The sequence below is a fragment of the Mustela erminea genome, chromosome 7, assembly GCF_009829155.1.
Source record: "Mustela erminea isolate mMusErm1 chromosome 7, mMusErm1.Pri, whole genome shotgun sequence".
In the NCBI taxonomy this organism is placed as follows: Eukaryota; Metazoa; Chordata; class Mammalia; order Carnivora; family Mustelidae; genus Mustela; species Mustela erminea.
The window spans coordinates 68,306,304-68,332,795 of NC_045620.1; the positions used below are offsets into that span (position 1 = coordinate 68,306,304).

At 37.4% G+C, this 26,492-nt stretch overlaps 1 protein-coding gene across 4 annotated transcripts in view; it reads left to right on the plus strand.

The window, feature by feature from the left end:
• MSH2 (mutS homolog 2) overlaps positions 1–26,282 on the plus strand; it is a 77,905-nt gene extending 51,623 nt beyond the window's left edge. Inside the window, exons 9-17 of one of the 4 annotated variants that reach the window (XR_004287730.1) lie at positions 8,371–8,494; positions 10,359–10,509; positions 13,870–13,967; positions 17,213–17,458; positions 18,475–18,679; positions 20,245–20,492; positions 23,423–23,598; positions 23,719–23,806; positions 26,200–26,282. Coding sequence is in view for 3 of the 4 variants with exons in the window: in XM_032352037.1 (XP_032207928.1) it covers positions 8,371–8,494; positions 10,359–10,509; positions 13,870–13,967; positions 17,213–17,458; positions 18,475–18,679; positions 20,245–20,492; positions 23,423–23,598; positions 25,387–25,557 (1,419 nt within the window). In the remaining variant the exon portion in view is untranslated. Of the gene's footprint in view, positions 1–8,370; positions 8,495–10,358; positions 10,510–13,869; positions 13,968–17,212; positions 17,459–18,474; positions 18,680–20,244; positions 20,493–23,422; positions 23,599–23,718; positions 25,143–25,386; positions 25,821–26,199 lie in introns of those variants that run through there. The other 3 variants (XM_032352039.1, XM_032352038.1, XM_032352037.1) reach the window with 3 other exon arrangements.
• The last annotated feature ends 210 nt before the right edge of the window (positions 26,283–26,492 follow it).

Genomic DNA, 26,492 nt, shown 5'->3' on the forward strand with positions numbered 1-26,492 from the left:
AATTTTCTATTTCTGAAGTAAATAGAAATGTAGATCTGTGCTGCCCCAGGACAAGGTTCAAAAAGGCAATGAATTTTCACCAAAAAATAGTTTCAGTTAGATTGGGTGATTCAGTGAGATACATTAAATTTTTTAAAATCTTTCTATACCATATTTGAGCACTTTACCTTTTAATATTAGATTTTGTATATACTTATTAACTGTCATTTTCTCTATTACTGGAAAAGAAGTAATGTTAGATAAATCTTTACTGACAATACTGGGACCAAAAATGGAAATAGTTTTTAAAAAGCCATAGTTGCATGATCTTAATACAGCTATATCATTGTGTGAGTGTATGTAAGCTATAAAGGTACTGTAGTATATAAATGCTTCAGTGTTTTTGTTCTTGGAAATGAAAAAGAAATATCAAAAAAGGAAGTATTCATATTCTCCCACCTAGAATTATCTCTAAATACATGTTGACATTTTTTGTTTCCTATTTTTTATTTTTTATTTTTTGATTATAGTGTAGTTGGCACACTATGTTAATATTAGTTTCAGTGTACGACATGGAGAAGTCAGCATGTAATGCTATTTGCTCAATGCACAATGCTCCTACAGTACCATTGACTATATCCCCTGAGCTACATGTTTCATCCCTGTAACTTACTCATTCCATAATGGAAAGCCGGTACCTCCCACTCCCCCTGCTGGTCTTGCTCGTACTCCCATCCCCCTGCTTTCTGGCAGTTACCAGTTCTTTGTATTTATGGGTCTGTGTCTGCTTTTGTTTGTTGGTGGACCTTTAGGTTGTTTCTGACTCTTGGCTATTATGATTGGGGCTTTTATGAACAGTGATATACAGGTATTTGAGTACCTGTTTCCAGTTCTTTTAGGTATTTATTTAGGAATAGAATTGCTGTGTCATATGGTAATTTTATGTTTAACTTTTTGAGGAATTACCAGATTGTTTTTCCAAGTGTCTGCACCATTTAACATTCCCACAAGCAATATAGGAGGTTTCCAGTTTCTTCACATTGTTACTAATATTTATTTATTTATTTATTTTTAAAAGGATTTATTTTAGAGAGAAAGTAAGAGAGGTGGCACTTGTTGGGGCTTGCAGTCAGAGGGAGGGGGAGAGAAATCCTGAGCGCAGAACCCAACAAAGGGCTCGATCCTAGGACCCAGAGATGATGACCTGAGCGGAAGTCAAGAGTCGGCTGCTTAACCAACTGATGAGCCACCATATTTGTTTTTTGGGCATTGTCTTGATAGCCATTCTGGTGGATGTGAAGTGGTATTTCGTTATGGTCTTGATTTGCATTACCCTGGAGGCTAATGATGTTGGGCACATTTTCTTTGGAGAAATTTCTATCCAGATTCTTTGCTCATTTTACAGTTGGGTTGTCTTTTTGTTGATGAGTTGTAAGAGTTCTGTATATATTTTGGATACTAGACCCTTGTTCTGAGAAACACGTACTTCACATTTTCCACTTCCTCATATTGTTCATAGTGATGTTTATTATTTTTTTAAAAAAAACTGCTGTATTTGCTGAAATATTCCCTGCCCTCCCCCCTTTTAAGATTTATTTATTTATTTATTTGAGAGAGAGAGAGAGAGAGACAGAGACAGAGATCCATTACAAGTAGGCAGAGGTGGGGGACGCAGGCTCCCTGCCAAGCAGAGAGCCCGATGCGGGGCTCTGGGGCTCGATCCCAGAACCCTGAGATCATGACCTGAGCCGAAGCCAGAGAGTTAACCCACTGAGCCACCCAGGCACCCATTCCTGCTTATTTTTAATATAATTTGTGCCTCCTTTCCATGGTACGTATTTTTTTAGATTCAGTTTGTGACTTTTTAAATCCTCTTTTGTATCTTTGCTTTTTATTTCATTATATAATCTTATTTTATTTCATTAATATTCTTATGTATATTTATCTACCTATTTTTTTTTTACCTCTTTAATTGAGTGCTCACTATTTTTCCAGCCTTTTCTTTTTCAGTAAGCATTTAAGATGATACTTTTCTTTTTGTGTTGCTTTAGCTGAATGTATCTTGCAAGTTTTTAAAGGTACAGTCTCTTACTCACTTGTCAGAATTTTATTCCTGTTACCATTTGTTTAGAAATGTGTGTGTGTGTGTTGTGTGTATTTAATTTCTAAGCTTGGTACATCCCAGTTTCATAAATGTTCTCCGTGTACTTGAGGATCATGCATGCTCCCTAATTTTGGTTGCAGAATTTTCTGTGTGTCCATTAGATTAGATAAAGCTTTAGTTCTGTTCACATTGTCTGTATGCTTGCTAATCATTGATCTACTGAGTTATTGAGAGAAGTTTGGATTTCTTTCTATGGTTCAGTCCATTATTGCTTTATACGTTTCTCAACACACAGCTGTATTTTTCTTTGTGGTGAACTGAGCCTTCATCATTCTTTAGAGACCGTGTCCTTAGTAATGCTTTTTGCCTTAGTTGTTGTTGTGTTTTGTTTTTGTTTTTGTTTGGGTTTTTTTGTCTGATAGTAAGAGGGCTATCTCAGAGTCCTTCTTTTTAGTTTTTTTACATGGTATGTAGTTTTCCATCCTTTGTGAGTCTTTATAGTAACAGAGCTTATAGCTGGATTTTATTTATTTTAAATTTTGATAATCTTTTCTTAAGTGACAATTTGTATTTATTTCTATCCTTTTACTGTGTGATTCCTATTCTTTCTGGTTCCCCTTACTCGTTCTGTCTTTCTTACAGATCGATTGGTTTTTTGTTTTTTGGGTTTTTTTTTTAGATTTTATTTATCTATTTGACAGAGATCACAAGTAGGCAGAGAGGCAGGCAGAGAGAGAGAGAGAGAGGAGGAAGCAGGCTCCCCACTGAGCAGAGAGCCCGATGCGGGGCTCAAGCCCAGGACCCTGAGACAATGACCTGAGCTGAAGGCAGAGGCTTTAACCTAAACACTGAGCCACCCAGGTGCCCCATCGATTGGGTTTTTAAAATTCCATTTTCCCTTTCCTATTCTCCCCATCCTATCATACCTCCACTGGTTTGTAAATTATTCGCAAATTTTTACAAAATGTATATTCATGTCTTATCAAAATCAAGTCTATCAGTATCTTCTCACTTAGCTCCCAAAATAATAGGGTCTTAGGATATCTGAGATCAGATTACATTTCTTCATTATGGGCTGGTATTTTAGTTCTGTGTTTTTTACCCCTTTAGATTTCCATTCTGTATAGTCAGTGTTAAGTTTAGATTTGCCCATATGCTTCCTAATTTCTTTGCTATTCATTTCTTCTTCCTGAATATTCTTCAGGAGTTCTTCTATTGTCAGTCTGTTTAGTTAGGTTTTGTTTGTTTGAAAAGGTCTCTATGCTCTTAAAGGAGATTTTAGTGGGTGTATTATTCCAGATAGTTATTTTTCCTTAGTATCTGTAAGATTGTATTGTGCCGTTCTTTGGCTTGAATTATTATTGTTGGGAAGTCTTGGTTCCAGATACTGATTGCTTTTATTGCTCTGAGTCCAGAGTGGACTTCTTTTTTCTATTTGGATTTGCTATGTTTTCTTAATCAGAGAATTTGTATCTTTTATCTGTTCTGGAAAATTATCAATCATTATCTCTTTAAATGTTGTGTTCTTCATTCTCTTCTCCTAGAATTGTGATCAGACATATGTTAGACTTCCACATTCTTTTTCTGCCATGCGTCTGTGCTGCTCTCTTTGTGATTACTTCAGATATTCCAGTTCATTGAGTGTCTCTTCAGCGCTGATATGTTTAACCAGTCCATAGGGGTTTTTTTTCCCCAATGACTGTATTTTTTACTTGTAAAAGTTACTTTGTTCATTTCTAACTCTGTCTAGTCTTTTTATTTTTAAGTAGCATTTTGTTCTTTGCTCATGTGTTCCATTCTCTATTACTTCAAATATTTTAATACACTTAATATTCCATATCTAAAATTTCTTGGTTTAAATCTACCCCTTGTTTCTGCTCAGTCTTTTTTTTTTTTTTTTTACTGTTATTGTTGGTGGCTTCTTTCCTTGTCCATTATGTATATTTAGATTATGAATTTGCACCTATCTCGGTTCTGTCTGTGCAAATCTTACATCCTCCCCCTCCCTCAGATAAAATTTACCCTTGCCATATATACCGCAATGTAAGCCAGGAACACTTTTGTTTTTGTTGTTTGTTTTTTAAAAATTTTGTGTATTTATGTAGAGAGAAAAAGCAAGAGATTATGTGGACAAGGGGAGCGGCAGAGGGAGAGAGGAGCATGAAGCCTGATGCAGGTTCGAGATCATGACCTGAGCTGACCCCAGCACCCCATAAGCCAGGAACACTTTTAATTTCTCAGCCTGGAGCTTTTTTGACTTGTTGGAGCAAAGATTTAGCTGCTAAAAAAGAAGCCCCAAATAAAGTAATGGTGGCATAAGCAAGATTATGGGCTTACTTTTCTGTCAGAGCAGTGTGAGCGAAGCGGCAGAGGCTGTCAGGATAGCCTTGCTGTCTCTGTGATCTGCTGCCACCTCTTTTGCTCCAGAACAGAACCCTTCAGGTATTGCCTGACAAGGTACACATCAGCTTACTACCTTATCTTTATTGCAGCAAGCGGGAGAAGACAAAAGGGAAAGAGGAGAGCACATTATGGAAATGGTACACAGCATTTCTGCTCATTGTTCTCTTGGCCAGAATTTAGTCCTGTCCTCACACCTAGCTGCAAGGGATGCTGGAGATGGAGTCTTTGTTCTTAGTAGTTACATATCCTGTGAGAAGTGGTCAGATCTATCTGTAGAAGGAGAGGATAGTAGACATGACAACAATCAGCAGGCTTTTCCACTGCCAACAAAAATAAACATTTGAAATCCCAACCCCAGTGAAAGCCAACTTTTTGTCAGGGAGGAAATTTCGTCTTTTTATTCCCTCTCTTAGGGGCTCAGCCTGATAGAGGATTTTTTTTTTTTTTTTAAAGGTTTGTTTGTTTATTTATTTATTTATTTGAGAGAATGGATGCGAGCAAGGGGCAGGAAAGGGCAGAGGGAGGGAGAGAAGTAGACTCCCTGCTGAGCATGGAGCCCCAAAGCAGGGGGCCCTGATGACGATCTTGACCTGGACCCAAAACCAGGAGTCAGATGCTTAACCTACTGAACCATCCATGTGCCCCCTACAGATGGCTATTAAAAATGGTCCTTGTAACCTGGGTTTATGCTGGCAACCCTTTACTTTGCAGGGGCTCTGACCTCTAGTTTTTGTTTTGTTTTGTTTTGTTTTTTAAACTCAACTGTGTATTTATTTGAAAAAACTGCTTATAATATTTAGTATTTGTACTACAGGTAATTTGATCCAGCTGTATCTTTTCTCTTCTTTGGTGTATTGTGTTTATTCTTATTTAAATGACCTAATTTCCTTTCTTTGTTCTTTTATCTTGTTTCTTAATTTCATTATCCCATTTTGGAGTTCCAAGCCTGGATTTCTTTTTCTCCATCTCCTGTGTATAGTCTGATGTAATGAGAGTGTGTGTGTGTGTTTCTGGTGATAGGTGGTTGATGTTTTTGGACAGACAACTAGTCATTCCCCCTCCTGAGAATGGAAAATGGAAGGATACCAGTTCTGCTTTCTTCTCCAGATTTAGATTATTAGTGAGTATTCTTAGGGTTTTGTCAGTTCACCAGAAGACTTCTGGAAGATGGGGCAAGGCCAGGAGCTTGACATGGCTCTGCCTCTCTTAAGTTCACTGGAAGAGGCAAATTCTTCAGCAGTATTAGCCCACCAGTGTAGCATTATTTTTCCTTGAAATTATTGTAAGTCTTAGGTTTTTTTTCTACATCATCTTCACTGTCTGTTTGAATCAAATGTGTAATATTAATGATGTATCATTGTGCACATGTTTATGTTAACAGATAAATCTACAGAGACCTTATTCATCCCTTGTTGTTTTGCATCTGTTGCATTATTCCTGAGGTTGAATTCCTGGGAGTAAAATTGCTGTGTCAAAGAGTATAACAAATATCTCTGAATCTGGTCTCATACCGCCTTTTTTTTAAGGTTATAACAACTTAGATTCTCACCGGAAGTGAATGAGTATACTAATTTCACTGTAGCCTCATTAGTATCTGGTGGTAGGATTTCTTTTCCTTTAAAAAAAAAAATAGCTGTAGAATAGTATCTTAAGTTACTTAAATATTCATATCTTTTATCATTGAGTTTTAACATTTTCCTGTGGGTTAGTTTACTACTTACTTTCTCTTTGAATTGTGTATTTTTATATTGGTCTATTTAATGACCTTGATATTTTTCAGATACTTGCAGACCAAGTTCCTTTATAAAGAAAAAGTTGATCTTTCCATTTTTACATTTTGTATAGCTACTTCTACAGATCTTTTTGTATTTTTTTCAGTTAGGTTTATTCAAAAATTTGTATTTTAGTATGATAAATCTCTTGTCGGTTTAAATTTAGAAAGTTATTTGATAAATGTTTTATTCTTTGTTTTCTTGCTGACTTTTTGTAATTTTAATTCTTTATTCTTGTGTTTGGTATGTGAAGAAGGTGTACTCTGAATAAGTGGGGAATAATTGGCAAGAGATCTTATTAATCCCATTTATAAAGTTTTTTAAAAATCTCCCTTAGAAAACTGACTCTCTTATATTGTGCTTTTCTACATAATTATTTTTAGTAGGTTTTTGTTTGTTTGTTTGTTTTATTTTGTTCTGTTTTCAAATGGGCTCCACACCCAACTGTGGGGCTTTAACTTAATCCCTGAGATAAGAGTTGGTTGCTTTGGGACGTTCAGGCTTCCCTCCCCTAATTCTTTTTTTTTAATAATTTTTATTTGTCCCCCCCCCCAATTCTTTTTAATAGTTCTTAGTGTCTGTAAGGATATGCTTCGTTCTTTTTTAAAAGGTATTCTTTCCTAATTTTGTCTAAGTTTTGTTTTATTTCAAAAAGGGGATTCCTGTTGGACCATCTCTTAGGAATGAGTAGATGTTAATATTGGGTTTGGTTTTCTCTTTTCGTAGTTTACCTTTTTGCTTACCAGTTGTTTTCAATATTGCAGTAAGCAGTTATTTTTTTTAAAAAAAATAAATAAATAAAATAAAATTCCTAAGTAGTTGGGGTACCTGGATGACTCAGTCGATTAAGTGTCTGCCTTCAGCTGAGGTCATGATCCTGGGGTCCTGGGATCGAGTTCCATACCAGATTCCTTGTTCGGCGGGGAGCCTGCTTCTCCCTCTCCCTCTGTCTGCCACTCTGCCTGCCTGTGCACTCGCACTCACGCTCTCTCTCTCTCTCTCTGTCAAATGAATAAATAATCTATCTGTCTTGAAAAAACAAAGTCCTAAATAGTTGAGACTTTGTTTCTAGGGGCATCTGGATGGCTCAGCCAGTTAAGCGTCTCCTTTCGGCCCAGGTCATGATCCCAGGGTTCTGGAATGGAGCCCTGCATTAGGATCCCCGCTGAGCAGGGAGTCTGCTTATCCCTCTCCCTCTTCCTCTGCCTCCTCTCCCCTGCTCAAGCTCTGTGTGTGTGTGTGTGTCTCTCTCTCAAATAAAGAAATAAAATCTTTAAAAAAAAAGATATTCTAAATATCTAAATATTTTGTGTGTACATTTGCCATTGTAAATGAAATCTTTCATTATGATTTTTTGATGACTCTTAGAAGAATTTAGGGAAATAAAGCCTTTAAGAGAGATTATTTTTTAAGATTTTATTTATTTTAGAACAAGCCAGAGAGCAGGAACAGGAGGAGGGGCAGACGGAGGTGGAGAGAGAGAATCCCAAGCAGACTTCATTGTGAGCACGGACCCTAACGCCAGGCTTGATCCCAGGATCCTGCGATCGTGACCTGAGCCGAAATCAGGAGTCATACACTCAAATGACTGAACTAACCAGGCGCCCCCCACCACTATCCTGAAAGATTTTGATCAACTTTCAGTTTGAATAAATGAAATTCTGTAGCTTTTTAATTAATTAATTAATTAATTAATTTTAATTTTGAGGTTCCTAAGATGGATCCTTGGTTTAGGTAAAAACTACACATTCTGTTATAGGCTATGAACATTGAACATTCTTTAGTAATGTTCAGGAAGAACATATTAAACATTGTTTAGGGGGAAATGTAAATAAAAATACTGAATACTACTAGTGACATAAGCTCTGCATCTTTTTCATCTAAGTAATTTTTGGGTGTCTAGAGCTCTAAGCTCCTTATAAACAGAATTTTGCATCTAATAAATGGGAACTCCTTAGTGGCAGAATAAGTTAAAACATAAGTTTAACTCAAAATACAAGTGAAATTTAAATGAAGGAAAAGAAAACACAAAATGAGGGAAAAGAAAACATAATGTTATTCCATCTTTACACATCATTTGTAAAATTTAGCTATTCTTTGTTCTGTCTGTAGGTGGAAAACCATGAATTCCTTGTGAAACCTTCATTTGATCCCAATCTGAGTGAATTAAGAGAAATAATGGATGACTTGGAAAAGAAGATACAGTCAACATTAGTAAGTGCAGCGAGAGATCTAGGTAAGAAGGCCTCATTGGTGGTTTGAATAATTCTTTTGTCTATATAGTGTCCCCACTTGTGCCAGAATTACTTGCCTAGAAGACATAGTGGATCATGCCACTTCTTGCTTAAAGTGCCAGGCCTGCCTTCAACAGAATAAAATTATAGATACTTAGAAGTTGAGATACAGGATGCTTTGCATTTAGAGCCTCACCTAGTGAGAGGTTTGTCTCTCAAGAACTTTCCAACCCCAGGATAATCCCACATTCCTGCCAGACAAATCAACCAAGAGGCCCTTGCATCATTTCCTTGAAATAGGATCTGTATTAAACATCACTTCCTCTGTAACTGTCATTCTACTAGTTCATTGATTTGGCTTTGGTATTCGCAAGCGTGTCAGTAACATCAGCTTTTTTTAAATGTCTGCCTTCCATACCAGTTTTTGTTTTGTTTTGAGAGAGAGAACGCATGTGGAACTTCAGGGAGGGAAAGAGGGAGAAGGAGAGAGAAAATCTTTTTTTTTTTTTTTTTAAATATTTAATTAATTTATTTATTTAACAGAGAACAAGAGATCACAAGTAGGCAGAGAAGCAGGGAGAGAGAGGGAAAGCAGGCTCCCTGCGGAGCAAAGAGCCCGATGTGGGGCTTGATCCCAGGACGCGGAGACCACGACCCGAGCCGAAGGCAGAGTCCTTAACCCACTGAGCCACCCAGGCGCCCCAGGAGAGAGAGAATCTTAAGCAGGCTCCTTCTCACCCAGTGTAGAGCCTAGGATGGGGCTTGATCTCAGGACCCTGAGATCATGACTTGAGCCAAAATCCAGAGTCTGATGTTTAACCAACTGAGCAGCCCAAGTTCCCCATACTAGATTATTAATTCCCCAGTTAGTCTCACATTATTCACACTAATTTGTTCTGAATTTATGAACCTTTTTGTTTGAGCATCTCTCATACGTATGTTGAATGAATAAATATAGCTTAGCATATTAGTAGAACCCTTAGGCAGTAATTCTTAATAAATTTCTGGAGAATCTGATGAATCCTCTTCCCAGAAATATGTCCATACCTACATATACAAAAAATTTTGCAGATAGTTACCATGGAGAATCCATATATGGACTAACCAGGTAAAGAATCTTTGCCTTTCTTTACTCTTCTCATTTCATAACTCTTTCTACGTTTTTTCTATGATCTCTTCTCTCCTTAGCCCAGAGAAGTCTGTCTTTAGTTGCTGGCTACTACTAATATTTGATAGCCATGCTTTAGCAATTAAATTTGTAAATATGGTCTCTCTCTTCTGATTTGTACTCTAAAGATCACATTGATGAATGAGAGGGTGGGGATAGACTTAGAAAAACTCAAAAATCTTAGGTGAATAAAATCCAGGTGATCGATCATTGCTCATTTTGTGAAATTTCCTACATTTAACAGAAACTGTGTGTCCTTGTTTTACAGAGTTCCATTGTGAGAGACTTAAGTTTTTGTTTGGAAAGTGTGTTTATTTTAATCCTACTCTGTGTTAGCTCCAGAGAAATGCTTCAGTGAAGTAAAGAGCCGTGGTGCAGAGCTCCTCAGGGTTAGGGGCCGTATGGTGTGAACGCTCTGGACATAGCCTACTGTGGTGCTCTGTAGCCTTGGGATGGCCGTATCCAGAAAACACTTGCACGTCAGAAGCTACCATTAATACAGAGTTCAAGGATTTTATAGATAGCCTTCGTTCATGTAGTTTTTAAGTGAAGTAAAGTTTGAATAGTTCCCCGTTAGGTCATCATAGTAATTTCCACTGTACTGTCTTATAGTAAGAGTTAATTATTTTAAACATTTACATTGAAAGATGGCTGTAGACATCCATGACATGCTTTGTCTTTATTTCCATATAATGAAGGTTTGGATCCTGGCAAACAGATTAAATTGGATTCCAATGCACAGTTTGGTTATTACTTTCGTGTAACATGTAAGGAAGAAAAAGTCCTTCGTAATAATAAAAACTTCAGTACGGTGGACATTCAGAAGAATGGTGTTAAATTTACCAACAGGTTTGTATGCCTACATTATTTTGTTAAACCTTCAGTAGGTCCATGGAACTAAATGATTCTCTGATGAGACATGAATGTTTTATGTTAAGGAAGTTTTACCTTACTTATTGATAGGAGGTATCAGGTGAGAATGAAACTTTATTTTCTTCTAAGAGCCTCATCACATGTTCCAACACACCTTGTTATAAATAACTCCTCTTTTCGTCATTGACTGAAGGGACAGTTTGGGTCTTTTTTTATTTGTTTGTTTGTTTTATCTTTATAGGTTTTATTTATTTAAGAGCACAAACAGCGGGGGGAGTGTGGAGAGGAAGAAGCAGGCTCCCCATTAAGCAGGGAGCCTGACACGGGACCTTGATCCCAGGATCCTGGGATCCAAGGACCTGACCTGAAGGCAGACGCTTAACAGACTGAACCATCCAGGTGCCCCCTTTCAGTCTGTTTTTAAGATTGTTCTTTCATGGGGCACTTGGGTGGCTCAGTCGGTTAAGCAGCTGCCTTCTACTCATTTCATGATCATGGGATCCTGGGATTGAGTCAGGCTCTGTCTGTTCAGCAGGGAGTCTGCTTCTGCCTCTCTCTCTGCCACTTCTGCAGCTTGTGCTTTCTCCTGCTTACTGTCTGTCTCTCATCTTAAAAAAACAAAAACCTGTTCTTTCACCAGGTGCCTGAGTGACTGAGGGGATGAGTGTCTTGCTCTTGATTTTGGGATCATGATCTGAAAATCAAGATCATGATCCCAGGGTCATGAGATCAAGCCCCCAGTCAGGATTCCCACTCAGCAGGGAGTCTGCTTGATATTCTCTCTCTCTCCTCCTCTTCCCCTCCCCACTCACTCTCTCAAATAAATTTTTTAAAAAATTAAAAAGAAAGATTGTTCTTAGGCACCTGGGAGCCCAGTTGGCTAAGTGTCTGCGTTCGGCTCAGGTCATGATCCCAGGGTGCTGGGATCAAGTCCTGCGTCGAGCTCCTTGTTCAGTGGGGAGCCTGCTTCTCCCTCTGCCTGCCACTCCCCTTGCTTGTGTGTGCTTTCTTTCTATCAAATATAAATAAAACCCTTTAAAAATATATAAAAAAGATTTTTTTCACGTATGTGTCTCACCATTCTTTTGTCAATATGAGATTATATTAGTTTATATTACATTTCCATATCTATTAACATTAGTTCCCCATCATATCTCTGGTTTATAATTATTTTCACATTTGCTTTTTCTAAGAAGGCTTTGGTACCATTTATCAATTTAAAAAATTTTGATATATCAGTTGGATATATAAATTAGGATAGGGAGATGCCTACCAGCTTTAGTGAGGCCACTTACTAGATTATTGCTTTTTCAAAATCCTGTTTCATATTGAAAAAGATTTTACAAGCTTTTCTTTTCCTTCACTGATGTTAGAAAGTTTCTTAAATAAATTATTTATAGGTGAAAGAAGAATTATTTTGAAATAATGTTCTATGATGTGGGGTGAGGACATTAATCTTTTTCCTTCTGTACTCTGTTAGAATTTATGGGAGGCCTTACATCCACCCATCCTGAATATACCCAGTACTTTACTGGTAGTTTTGTGTATATGATCCCCTTTTATCCATTTATTCAGCGAGTATTTTGTTTATTATGTGCAGTCATTAATTTCTAGGTGTTCAGACCCCCCACGAATGAAAACAATGTTTGCTTTGTTTTTCGTAACAATTCTGAGATAAATAGGTTTATTTCTCATTATTTAGATGAAGAGGCTGAAACTCCCCCTTCCCCAGGATTACATAACTAGTAACATTTGATACTCATAGCTAGATCTCCTATTGCCCAACTTAGTAGTAGTTGTCTTTCTAGCAAACTATATCCCTGTTCAAACTATATTCAGTAATGGCTTAGCTGAAACAGAACTTTTAGGGTATTATAACCATCTTTGAAGCATCATGGGTTAGGTATAAGTAAATGAGATTGAGCTGAATGACCACATTTAATCTAAAAGTTGAAGAAGATTCATTTATTAATTCATTTTTGTCTGCAAATTGAATCCTTGCTATGTATCTGATTCTTTGATCGTAAAATTTTCCTTCTTTAAAACTGCCGGTGTCTGTCATCCAGAAAAGTCTGCAGTCTTTATTGTAACCTGCAGGGTCTGGTCCCCTCCCATCGACTTTCATCTCTTGTTAGCTCTTTCCTCACACTGTGGTCTCATTTTTACAATGTCTTTGTCTCTTGCTTGACTTCCTTTAATTCCTTCTTTTTGCCTGTTTGCTAGTAGTCCTTGCTGCTGCTTCTGCTTCTGCTGCTTGCCCATGCACTGTTCCTGAGCTGTAATATATGTGTTATGCCATCAGCCAATCCATTAAGTTTACAGTTGTTGCCTTGGTCAGTGCCTTCCCCTATATAATGAATGCATCTCTTCTCTATGCCCCCATCTTGTCTTTTTATTTTTTATTTCATTCCCTTCCCTTGGAATCCGTGAATATTTTTCCTTTACTTTATTCTTATCCTTCCTCATTTTTTTTTAAAGATTTTATTTATTTATTTGACAGAGATCACAAGTAGGTAGAGAGGCAGGCGGGGGGCGGGGGAGCAAGCTCCCCACTGAGCAGAGAAGCCCGATGCGGGCCTCGATCCCAGGACCCTGAGATCATGACCCAAGCCGAAGGCAGAGGCCCAACCCACTGAGCCACCCAGGTGCCCCCCTCCTCATTTTTTATTTCAACCTATAGTTTTCATTTTTTTCTTTACTCAGTAAGATTTGGTTTTCAAAACATTTTCTTACTTCGACAGCCTTCAGTATCAAAAGCAGCTATATACTACAATAACGAGAGAAACTGTGGTGTGTGTATAAATTTGGAAAGGGGGGATGGGGACCCCTGGGTGGCTCCATTGGTTAAGCATCTGCCTTTGGCTTGGGTCATGATCCCAGGGTCCTGGGATTGGGCCCTCCATTGGACTCTCTGCTCAACGGGGAGCCTGCTTCTCCCTTTGCCTGCCATTCCCTCTGCTTGTTCTCTCTCTCTGTCTTTCTGACAAATAAAATCTTTAAAAAAAAAAAAAGTGGGGGGTAAGATGGTCTCTATCTGAAATGAGAATGAAGACTTAATTCCATTTAAATATTTTAGAAAAGGTCAGATCAATACTTGGGAATAAATGTTACAGCAAGAATTGGTGCCAATAGGCTCTTTCAGACAGCATAAATGTTAATACACTGAATTCCATCCACATCTGCCCCTAATGAGTTGCCCATTTTCTACTCACATTTTCACTTTAATTATTGTTTTGGTGCTTTATAAGATAGATACTCTGGATATATTTTATGTAGAACATATTACTTCAGTAGATGTTTTGATATTTTTAATAATGTGATTATCTTGACTTGCAGTAAACTGACTTCTCTCAATGAAGAGTATACCAAAAATAAAACTGAGTACGAGGAAGCCCAGGATGCCATTGTTAAAGAAATTGTCAATATTTCTTCAGGTAAATTAACAGAACCAGTGCATCAAATGTTATTAATATAACCTGGTTTTTAGTAATAGAAAAGATACCGGTATGTTTCAAGAGTGGTTTTTTAAAAAAAAGATGTTAACACACTGTTTATTATGTTAGGCTACCTATAAAATAATGTGTGTGGTATTGCGGTGGGAAGAGTAACTGGAAATAACTCTTACACAGAAAGATAAGCTAGTGCAGGCTGAGTGGGAATACCCTGAGAAACAGACCCGTATAAAAGCACAAAATTTATTGTAGTTGTAACAAGGAAAAGAAACACCAAGGACTGAAGGCACTAATAATTTTAGATTATTTTGGGGCTCATGCTCTAAGTTTTGGAAATAAATATCACTAAAAAACAAATAGGAAGTGATACATGATACATGAAGCAAGCCTTTTCGAGTTGTATATGCCATTTTGTAGATTTTTAGACTTCCTTCTGGAGGACACTGTTTGAGTGGAGGACACTGATTGCATCGCTTAACACTGTGGTGTTGCCCTTGACACAGAATGAATGTATGTTTAGCACAAGGTGGGGCTGATGTGTTAAACTGGAAGGTTTTGCCTGTCATCACTTGTATATTGACTATAACTTTTTTTTTTTTTTTTAAAGATTTTATTTACTTATTTATTTGACAGACAGAGATCACAAGGAGGCAGAGAGGCAGGCAGAGAGAGAGGAGGAAGCAGGCTCCCTGCTGAGCAGAGAGCCCCATGCGGGACTCAATCCCAGGACCCTGGGATCATGACCTGAGCCAAAGGCAGAGGCTTTAACCCCCTGAGCCCAGGCGCCCCTTGACTATAACTTTTATTGTGCCTTCCAAAAATACACCAACGAACTACTCAACCAAGTGATCAAAGTTGGCATAATCAGTAATAGAACAAATGACTTTTATGTGTATCTTGATGTGATGTAGAGGGAAGAACACAGTATTGTCCATGTGGTATTCTTGACAAAAATGTTTAACCTGATTGTTAACAAGAAAGGAAAGGGAGATAAATTTAGATTGTGGGACATTCTTTTTAAGGCTTGTACTCTTTAAAAATGTCTGTGTCATGGTAGTAAAAACGGAATGGCCGTGATCTGTTCTAGATTATAGGAGACTTAAGGGACACAACGAGCAGATCAGCAGATGGTCCTGAATGGATCCAGGTCTAGGAGTTGGGGGTGGGAGAGAGCTATCAGGGACACTCAGGACAAATTGGTGAAATTTGATAAGACATAACATAATATTGGTATCCTATTTCTTGGGGTGTGTATTGTGAGTAAGTAGGAGGATGTCCTCATTTCCAAGGTATTCATGCATTTAAAAACTATGTGCTTGTATAATTCTGTGAATTAATAATTTTACTATTACGAATTTTATAGTAAAATAAACATAAAATTTAAAGGTTGGTGTTTTTTTGTTTTTTTTTTTTTTAATTTTATTTATTTGTGAGAACGTGAGTGGGATAGGGAGAGGGAGAAGCAGACTCTCCACTGAGCAGGGAGCCTGATGGGGGGCTCCATCCCAGGACCCTGAGATCTTGACCCAAGCCAAAGGCAGGCGCTCATCTGATGCTCAGCTGAGCCATTCAGGCACCCCAAAAGGGTTTTAATACACTTTATGTATTAGTGTTGAGGTGAATGAGTTTTGTAAATATTCTGTTTTTTGCTTGGTGGTATCAGATAACTATAGTTGAAAATGCCTGGATTGCATTTTTAAGGACCCTGTAAATACTATATATTCAAACTGGGAGTCTTCCTCAAAAAGAAATAGTATCAACTCAGATTCATCAAGCATCTTCTAGGTTAAAAAAGGTGCTAGCTTCAAACATTTAAATGGAGGGTGTTTTGTATTTAGAGTTACCTTGACTTTATTCGTTTATTTATTTATTTATTTTAGTTTTATTTGTTTATTTGGAGCGAGAATAATAGAGGACAAGCAGGGAAGAGGGGCTGAGAGAGAGGGAGCAGACTCCCCACTGAGCAGGGAGCCCAGTGTGGGGCCCTGCCCTAAGACCCCAGGATCATGACCTGAGCCAGATGATCGGAGCATAACATAACCGACTGAGCCACCCAGATGCCCCTAGAGTTACCTTGAATTTAAATGAAACCTTTTCTTGGTCTAATATACACGTTATCTGTATTTAAAAATATAATGGGTCATTTCTGTGGTTCTTTATCTTGCTATTAAACCAGAATAGGTGATGCTGTTAAGAGCCAGGTGATAAGAAATACCTTAAGAGGCTTCAGTTTTCCTTTTTTAAAGTAGTTACAGTTAAGTACTCTGTTAATGTTTAAGTAATTCTTGCAGATTCTTGTTCCTACATGAAAGGGTTATGTGAACCATTCTTTTCCTTTTTTTTTTTTTCTTTTAAAAAGAATACCTGTTAGATAAAACAGGAATAAATTGGAAGTGGTGAAACAGTAAGAGAATTACTTGTATTCAGCCATTCATAAGTTAATTTTTATTTGTAAAACATTATATCACTTTTATGGGGAGCAGGGGAATCAAAAATGAATCCTGTTTGCTGCCATTTGATTAAACTCTTCTAACTTTTTTTTCTAAAATAATACAGTATTCTCATGAATGTCCTTTAAAGCTTTTGACACATTGATGCCTGTGTGATAGTTCTTCATAACATATGGGATGTTTCACTAACCCCTCTAAGCTATTAAAATTTTAGAATCTATTCTATAAATTTTGACTGAATTGCCTGCCACATATCAGGGGCTTTTTAGTATACATAATAGCTTTTAGTTTTAATGTTCTAGAAGAGTAGAATCTCACTGGAAGTATTTTAAGTGACAATTATGCATCTAAATTTTGCTAAAATTAAACTGCATGTGGTACTGATTGGGGGGAAAAAAAGCTCAAGTAAACAACTCGTATGGTCAGGTTTATACAGGCACAGGCCTTGATAGTGACATTATTTTATTACAACCTGGTGTTTACATGTATCTTCTGATAAGCAGCTGTGTGTTTTCTGTTTTTATGAATTTTGGTAAGAGAGGACATCATACTCTTTCTGTTTTTGAAATCTATTCATAGTAGAGGAAGATGTAATACATTTTAACTTTCTGGTAAGGCTTTAGGTGTTATGGCAAACTTCTGTTAATTTTTTGAAAAGTAATAAATTAGAAAATGGATTTTAAATTCCCAAATAGGGAAGTTAAATTTATTTCTATAACTGCTTATATGTATTTTCTTTGTTCAGTATTCCTTGGCACATTTTCTGTTTTTATACAGGATACGTAGAACCAATGCAAACACTCAATGATGTGTTAGCTCAGCTAGATGCTGTTGTCAGCTTTGCTCACGTGTCAAATGGAGCACCTGTTCCCTATGTACGTCCGGTCATTTTGGAAAAAGGACAAGGAAGAATTACACTGAAAGCGTCCAGACATGCTTGTGTTGAAGTTCAGGATGAAGTTGCATTTATACCTAATGATGTTCACTTTGAAAAAGATAAACAGATGTTCCACATCATTACTGGTAAAAAAAACAAAACAAAACAAAAAAACCCACCTAATTTATGGTAATTTATGGGCTTTTTGGGGGGTAATGATTCCATTTTTTTATGTTGGAGTGGAATTACTTAAAACTGATAAAGAAAATCCTAGTTCTTGATGTTATAAAAAGAACGAGTTATTCATCCTAGTTACTGATATGTTCACTTTTGGGTTAGAGGGAAGATTTAGAAGGAGGGGGAGGCCTTAAGGAGCAAATGTCATCTTTACATGAAACTTCTGTTCCAAAGGTTTCGTGCGTTTAAAAGTGAACATCCCTTCAACCTCAAAGCCTACCTTTGAGCCAGACCTTTCAATAGTGAGGTCATTGAAGGTGAAGCAAAACTGATTGCTGGAATGACCTCAGCTTAGGGTAGCAATTCTTTTAAAGACATGGGACTGTATTTCTGTGAAATTTGAAAAAAGTTTGCTCATAGACTAATGCAGCATGTCTCAAGCTGAAGTATTTTTAGATGTTAACCAGATTCTAGACAACAAAAATGGAGGGGGTACTCTTTGGGCAAATGTATTTGGGAAACTGATAATATTCTAGTTCCCCAAATGGATTTTCATGTTGTTCATAGCAGCGTTAAGTAAGGTTGTGTCTTAGGGCTTTAGTATGGAGTTTAAGTGATTTGAAGGATTAGACCATACTAACTCATTCACTAATAGCCTCATTTATTAATGATTTACAGTGTTTAGTTAATCAGTTAGGTGTGTACTGTTTTTTTGGATGACGTAAAATTACCCTGCCGGCAGCTGTATGAGCTTTGGGAAAATCTGTAGTTCTTATAGGCAAATTACAGGTAAGGTATATTTTTCATAGTCCTCTCAATGAAGAGTGCAGTGTAAGTTTGTGAAGGAAAAAGAGCATTACTCTGGCAGTTGATGGTTCTGCTGCTTCTATGCCATATCCATGCAACCAGGTGATTAGTCACAAATGTGCGATTAGTGGCAGGAATAAATTAATAATCTTGCTTTTTGATGTAATTTATTTTAAAGGCCCCAATATGGGAGGTAAATCCACTTATATTCGCCAAACTGGGGTAGTAGTTCTCATGGCCCAGATTGGGTGTTTTGTGCCATGTGAGTCAGCGGAAATATCCATTGTGGACTGCATCCTGGCTCGCGTAGGGGCTGGCGACAGTCAGTTGAAAGGAGTCTCCACATTCATGGCTGAAATGCTAGAAACTGCTTCTATTCTCAGGTGAGTGATTTTCCCAGTCCCCTCAAAATGGAAATGAATATCCCTGTCCTGTAAAGTACATTTAGAGATTCATATATAAAACATCAGTTTAATAGTTCCAGATGCAGTTTAATAGTTTTCTTGTGAACTTTATACACTTCATATTGTCCTAAAAGAGTAATTCATAATAGTCGAGGAAAACTTTGATTTTTCATTTGTCTTAAGGTTTCTGGTAGTTTTTCACCTTATAACCCCCACCACTGCCATGTTCTTGTTTAAACTGTTCACAATATCTGGAATGTTTACCCATGTCCTTTCCAGTCTTTAAAGGTCTTAGTGACAGAAATTCTACTTCTCTGATGACTTCTCTTGTCAATTAAGCTTCAGGTCATGGGTATTTCTTTGAACTCTTTGACATGCCTGTAATATATTTGTTTTTTTATTTTAGAGGTTACTGAAATCTCTTTTCCTTATTTCACTTTTAAGGTGCTTCTTTAAAGGCAGAGAAGCTATGCCTTTCATTTCTTGGTGTCTTCTAAAGCACATCACATATAGTAGATCCCTAGTAAATTACTGCTCATTATTTGTGGGGAAGTACAGAAACAGTACAAAGAGTTGGTATAGTAATTTGTCAGCAAGCTAATATTTATAACTTAAAGAAATAAGCAAAAGATGTCAGTGGAAATTCACAGGAAAATAAATGAATGATATGCACATGAAGAACTGTTGCATTCTTGGGGCTCCTGGATGGCTCAGTCAGATAAATATGCAACTCTTGATCTCAGCTCATGTCTTGACTTAACAGTCATGAGTTCAAGCCCCATACTGGGCTCCATGCTGGGTGTGGAGCCACTTAAAAAAAAAAAGTACTATTGCATTCTCTAATTGAGGAAAAAAAAAATTCCCCTCCTTACATTCGCTTAAAGAAGAGAAAAGGAAGAATGCTAATATCTGATTGGTAGGGCTGCAGCCAGCGTGCCTGTTTACATGACCACCAGCTGCATGTCCTTAACATGACACCCTTGACCTGTCTTCATGCGGTATTCGTAAAGTCTGGGCTGGTTTGATTGGCAATAAATGAATGATAGATGATTCGAAATTCTTTTTTTTTTTTTTTTTTTTAATTTTTTTTAAATTTTTTTTTGTTTTGTTTTTTTAAAGATTTTATTTATTTAGTCAGAGAGAGCGAGCGAGAGTGAGCACAGGCAGACAGAGTGGCAGGCATAGTCAGAGGGAGAAGCAGGCTCCCCGCGGAGCAAGGAGCCTGATGTGGGACTCAATCCCAGGACGCCGGGATCATGACCTGAGCCGAAGGCAGCTGCTTAACCAACTGAGCCACCCAGGCGTCCCGATTCGAAATTCTTTTATTATTATTTGTGAGATTGGTAATTTTTGCAAAAAATATTTCTCCATCACTTGTTTATGACCATGCCCATTTTCTTCTTTTAAATGACTATTGAATTTTTTATATATGAAGATAATCTGGGTTTTGTGGCACATTTTTCCTATTGTATTGTCTTAATTTCGTTTTTTTTCATTGTCACATATTATATCATGGGCGATTTTCATGTAATTGTGTGTTTCAGGTCTGCAACCAAAGATTCTTTAATAATCATAGATGAATTGGGAAGAGGAACCTCTACATATGATGGATTTGGATTAGCGTGGGCTATATCAGAGTACATTGCGACAAAGATTGGTGCTTTTTGCATGTTTGCAACACATTTTCATGAACTTACTGCCTTGGCCAATCACATACCAACTGTTAATAATCTACATGTCACAGCACTAACTACTGAAGAAACCTTAACTATGCTTTATCAGGTGAAGAAAGGTGAGTGTATACCACTGGTATACTGTAAATTCAGGTGTGGCAGTGGGAAATTCCCACCCATGACCTCATGAATCATTGCCTCATTCTGAGTGAATTATTCATGTTTGTCAGAACACATTTACTTTTTTTTTAATTAAAAAAAATTTTTTTTAAGATTGATTTTACTCATTTGACAGGGATCACAAGTAGGCAGAAAGGCAGACGGTAGGGTGGGAGTGGGGACGGTGGGGGAAGCAGGCTCCCTGCTGAGCAGAGAGCCGGATGCTGGCCTTGATCCCAGGACCCTGGGATCATGACCTGAGCCAAAGGAAGAAGCTTAACCCACTCCCAGGCGTCCTTAATCCATAATCTGGGTACAAGGACAAGGTGCGTTATATTTCTGTGTCTCACAGTAGGATGACAGTTATACAAAGAATAACCCATACTCTTCAACATTACCACAGAAGGTTTTATACCTCCATGGCAGCCTGATTTCTTGTCAAAGTAGATAGTGACAATAATAAGCTTTGAAGTTCTAGGGCGCTATTACTGTTAAAGGAACCATTTATTATAATTACTTCATTGGAATATTAATGGTGTATTACACAAACAGGTTCATTTATTTATTTTTTTAAAGGTTTTATGAGCCAAAGGCAGAGGCTTTAACCCACTGAGCTACCCAGTCGCCCCACAAACAGGTTCATTTAAAGATGGGGTTTCCACAGATCCTGAAATTGTTAGTAGTTCTCACATAGGGAATGACTTGTAGGCATTCTGTCCTTTCAGAAAAGTGTCATTTTGTGGGTCTGGCAGCTAATGAGATTTACCAAGTTGATGAGATTAATGTGCTGTAAAGTTTTTGCTGCCTAAGCGTTTCACCAGTCATTGGAATAGCTTTTTCAGATAGCTATCTGATTTTCCAAGAACACATTTTTACTGCATCAGTTGGTTGATACAAGTACAAAAATATTTTTGGTTCTTTTATCCTTTGTTCTTATGCTTCAGTGGGAATCCTTTGACTTACTCTGTTCACATTATTGTTGATACTTTTAGGGCCGCTCACCCTGCTTGAGCTTTCCTGTTTTCTCTCTGTCAAATAAATAAAACAATAAAAAATAAAATAAGGTACAGATACTTTTAGTTGGACCTGGCATTTAGCATGAAGTTGAAGTTTTGCTTTTTGTTTTGTGTTTTGTATGATAAATGGGTTGAGAATTTAATTTATTTATTAGAGAGACCGAGCATGAGCATGCAAGAGGGTGGGGAGGGGCAGAGGGAGAGAATTTTTTTTTTTTTTTTTAAGATTTAATTTATTTATCTGACAGACAGAGATCACAAGTAGGAAGAGAGGCAGGCAGAGAGAGGGAAGCAGGCTCCCTGCTGAGCAGAGAGCCAGATGCGTGGCTTGATCCCAGGACCCTGGGACCGAGACCTGAGCCGAAGACAGGCTTTAACCCACTGAGCCACTCAGGTGCCCCAGAGGGAGAGAATCTTCAGGCAGACTCCCCCCTGAGCCTGAAGCATGCTGTGAGGCTCCACCTCACAGCCCCACCTGCCCCATCATGACCTGAGCCGAAACCAAGGGTTGGATGCTTAATCAGCTGAGCCACCCAGGTGGCTTAAAATTTTATTTTTAATTTGACACAGAGGGAGTGAGAGAGAGCACAAGCAGCAGGAAGAGGGAGAAGCAGACTCCTCAATGAGCAGGGAGCCCAGTGAGGGGCTTGATCCAGGACCCCGGGATCATGACCTGAGCCAAAGTCAGACTCTTAACCAACTGAGCCACCCAGGCTCCCCTGGGTTCAGAGTTTTGAAAGACCAGTTAACCCGAGGAGAAAATAGTGGTATGTCTCTGCATCACTATGGCTGTTTATCAGACGTTTGCTTCTGTTTTGTTTTTGTTTGTCTCTCTTAGTTGTGTGGAGTATCCAGCCCCAGAATGCATGGGCTTTATAACTAGGCCAAAAAAATTTTTACAGTTGATACATAGTTGAGGCAAAAGTGGAAGCTCCATGATAACTCTGTAAGCATCACTTGTATTAAACATCTGGAAGGAATGTTATAATTCCATTTTCTGCAAACAGGGATGAAGATAAGCTACCTTAGTCTATAAAATTTACTAATAATTTGGGTCCAAAATTACATTGTCATGTGTTTGCAGTAGTTCAGAATAAGAATAAGATTATGTAAGAATGGGGGGTGCCTGGGTGGCTCAGTTGTTAAGCATCTGCCTTCGGCTCAGGTCATGATCCCAGGGTCCTGGGATTAAGCCCCATATTGGGCCCCCTGCTTAGCGGGGAGCCTGCTTTTCCCTCTCCAGTTCCTCTGTGCTTGTGTTCCTTCTTGCTGTCTCTCTCTGTCATAAATAAAATCTTAAAAAAAAAAAAAAAAAAAGAAAGATTACGTAAGAATGGTACGTAACTTTTCTAAGACCAGTATTGTAAATTTATTTATCAAGCCAATTTCCTGAAGTCTATCTAGAAAATGATGTAGGCAGATCTAGAGAATGGACCATTCAGTAATAAGCCATATATTTTGAGTTAAATGCTCTTTATTAGTGACACACATTTATCTTGGTTTTTTCTTCATACTTTATTTAATTCCTCCCTTATGAAATGGGAAAACGTTAGAGGGACAGTTGAGTTAATTTTTCTTCAGATTCTGATATTTGTCCAGACCTCTGAGGAATCACTATCAATCTTTTTTTTTTTTTTTTGATATTTTTATTTTTCCCACTGCATTTGTCAAGGTTAAGATAAAACACTGTGTGCATTACTTTCCACTAAAGACTTAGTTAAAATTCCTTCATCTAAGTTACTCTGAAACATTTGGCTAATGTATTTGAAATACAAAATTAAGTTTCCAAATGACAAAGTGAGATGGATAAGTTCTATTTACATCGGTTGTTTTCTCTTTCTGTCTGCTCCTCACAACTCCCAAATTTTTTCTAGGTGTCTGTGATCAAAGTTTTGGGATTCACGTTGCAGAGCTTGCAAATTTCCCTAGGCATGTAATAGAGTGTGCTAGACAGAAAGCTCTGGAACTAGAGGAGTTTCAGAATATTGGAGAATCACAAGGATATGATGATACGGAACCAGCAGCAAAGAGGTGCTATCTGGAAAGAGAGGTTTGTCATTGTGTTTGTAATTATTTAACCCTGTGTTAGATCCATCAGGTCCCAAGTGATGTTAATACTTACTTGATCATTCATTGTTGCCTTTCACTTTGATTTCTTTGCATGGCAAAGACTTCATCTGTATCATTTTGATTTCTGACAAAAAGAGAGCATGTAAGTACCACATTTAAAACGTAGGAGGACAGGAATGTTAGTCTAGGTTTAAAGTAATTCAAAGGAGTTACAGATGTCCAGGCACTTTTTTGATTACTTCATAAACAGATAGGTCAAGTCAGTTAATGGTATATTTACTCAGTTAATTGCTTAGTTAAGGGAATAAGAAAGAAACAGTTCCTGCGTTCCATTTGTCTAGAATCTGGTTGGGAAGATATTACAGAACATGTTAAGGAAAATCATACAGTATATGACATGTTTACTCTGGACAGCTCTTTTTGGGCAGGATGTTTCACTTCTCATGGGAGAAGTATATCTTAAGTTAGGCCTTCTCTGAGTGATGAATGAAATTTAGATGTACAGAAAGGTACAGCTTATGCTCAACATATTTTTTTTAAAAGTAGAGGGGTAATTCTCTGCAATAATGAAAATAAAATTAATTCACTGCTGGGCTCCAGCAGCATTTACTTCTTGTCATGATTTTAGCTTTTACCAGTGAGTTTTTTACTTGAAGGATAGATAATGGTTGATCATAATAGATGATCGTGTATGATTTTTAAGCTTTAAAGGTATAGTTTTGTCTTTTGTCCCCAGATAGGCAGGAGAAATGTGTTATATCTTGTTACTAGTTTAAGTTAGGGAGGTTGCGGTAGAGTGTTATTATCAGCACCACAGCTGTTGGTGGTCTGGGGTTAGGTAGGCTCTTTTATGTAATCCCTAATTTCTAAATAGCAGAAACCATCTACTTTTGATAACATTAATTACATTGTACAAAAAAAATACTAAGTAAATTCTGAAGTTTTTTGAAAAAAACTTTAAAGGAGATGTATAACTATCGATGTTCAGTCTAGAATCTGTCTTTATTTGAAAGAGTGCACTTGTTATTTAATAGAGAAATATATCTTCTTTACCTTACCATTTGGGATATCTACCTGTCAACCCTTAAGGTACTTACTACCAACTAGCTCCCGGTATGAAAAGCAGGCTTTTAGTTCTGCTTCATACGTGATGATAAACATTTACACAACACTTACCCTTTCCCAGGCACTGTCCTATGTACTTCCAAGCACACGCATTCACTCTCCAGTTCTCCCAGGAGCCCTGTGATGTTGAAAATACTATCATCCCCTTGTTGTGAATGAGGAATGTGGGTTAAGTAATTTCCCCATGGTCACATGGCAAGTAATGGCCATGCTCTTTAGAATGCCAATGATTGGCCAGTAAAATAGTAATTTAAAAATTCTGTCCATATTTAAGTACTGAATTTTCAGTGACTGTTTATGCCTTATAGTATTTATAAACTTGAATTCTTTTTTTCCCAGAAGATTAAGTTTATATATCAATAATGAAAGGTGAGGGATTGGGGGACTACTAAAATATTGAGCCCCTTTTCATTAGCAGCTGAAAATGTATTTATAAATATCCTTTAATGACTTGCTTTGGAGAAATACAGTCAAATAAGGGCTTTCTGTATATTGGATAGTTCACCTCACAATTTAAAGAATGTTCTTTGATTATTGGGTGGTGTGTTATAGGTTGAAATTTAATGAAACAATTCATTACAATTTATTTTGACTTTTTAAAAAGACATTTTAAAGACTAATGGAGCATTCATATATCTTTCAGCAAGGTGAAAAAATTATTCAGGAGTTTTTATCCAAGGTGAAGCAAGTGCCTTTTACTGAAATGTCGGAAGAAAACATCACAATGAAGTTAAAACAGCTGAAAGCTGAGGTAGTAGCAAAGAATAATAGTTTTGTAAATGAAATCATTTCACGAATCAAAGTTACTACATGAGAAAATCCCACCAAAGGAGTAAAGAGAATACTGATAAGCTGTTGTCTAGAACACTTTTGTATTGTTTTATACTAACCCTGTTTTCATAGTGCTGGCAATTTGAGACCCATGGGATATCAACTTAATAAAATATTTAGTAATACTTTGAGTACATTGTCAAGGATCTTTATTTTCGAAGAATGAGAGCTGTAGCTGAGGGATACTTAAATGGGCATGGGCAGTAGGCCGTGTGTTGAATTTTACAAATAAAGTCATGTAGTTTGTGGAATTTGAAATGCATTGTATTTCTTTGTAATATAACTTGTATACATGTTTCTTGCAAAATGGTATGGAAAAAGCAAGTTACACCCAAAGACTTTGCAAAACTAAAGCCTCCTAAAGCTAGAAGGAACCGTGGAAATCATTTCCATTGGTCTGTTTATTAAATAATTTCCACAGTGTCTGTTTATTGGCAGGAGCTAGGTTGACTGGATACACATTAGCCAAGGAATTTATTATAAACCTGGAGTGTGTGTGATCCTCCACCCTGTGTGCCATTCTCCCACATCCCTCTGTGGGGACACTTAGAAATCAGCATTCTAATAAAACCTTTCAGATTGGGAATGCTGATTTAGTCTACTTCTCTTATTTTACAGGAAAGAGTTGGAATGGTTAACCCTGCTGAATATGGGTGGGGAGGACCATCTTTCCAGTAAATAGTGATGGGATGATGAGGTATCCAGATAAGAACAAAATGAAATTGGAGCCCTGCTCCATATATAAAAATGAACTCCAGTGAATTTTTGACCTAAATGTATAAGCTCTGTAAACTTATATACTTATACTTTGCAGTATAAACTGCAAAGCTTTTAATGTTTAGTTCTGCAGTTCTAAAGAAAATAATACAGGGAAATATATTTTCATGATAGCCTTGGCTTTGGAAAGGATGTGCTAAG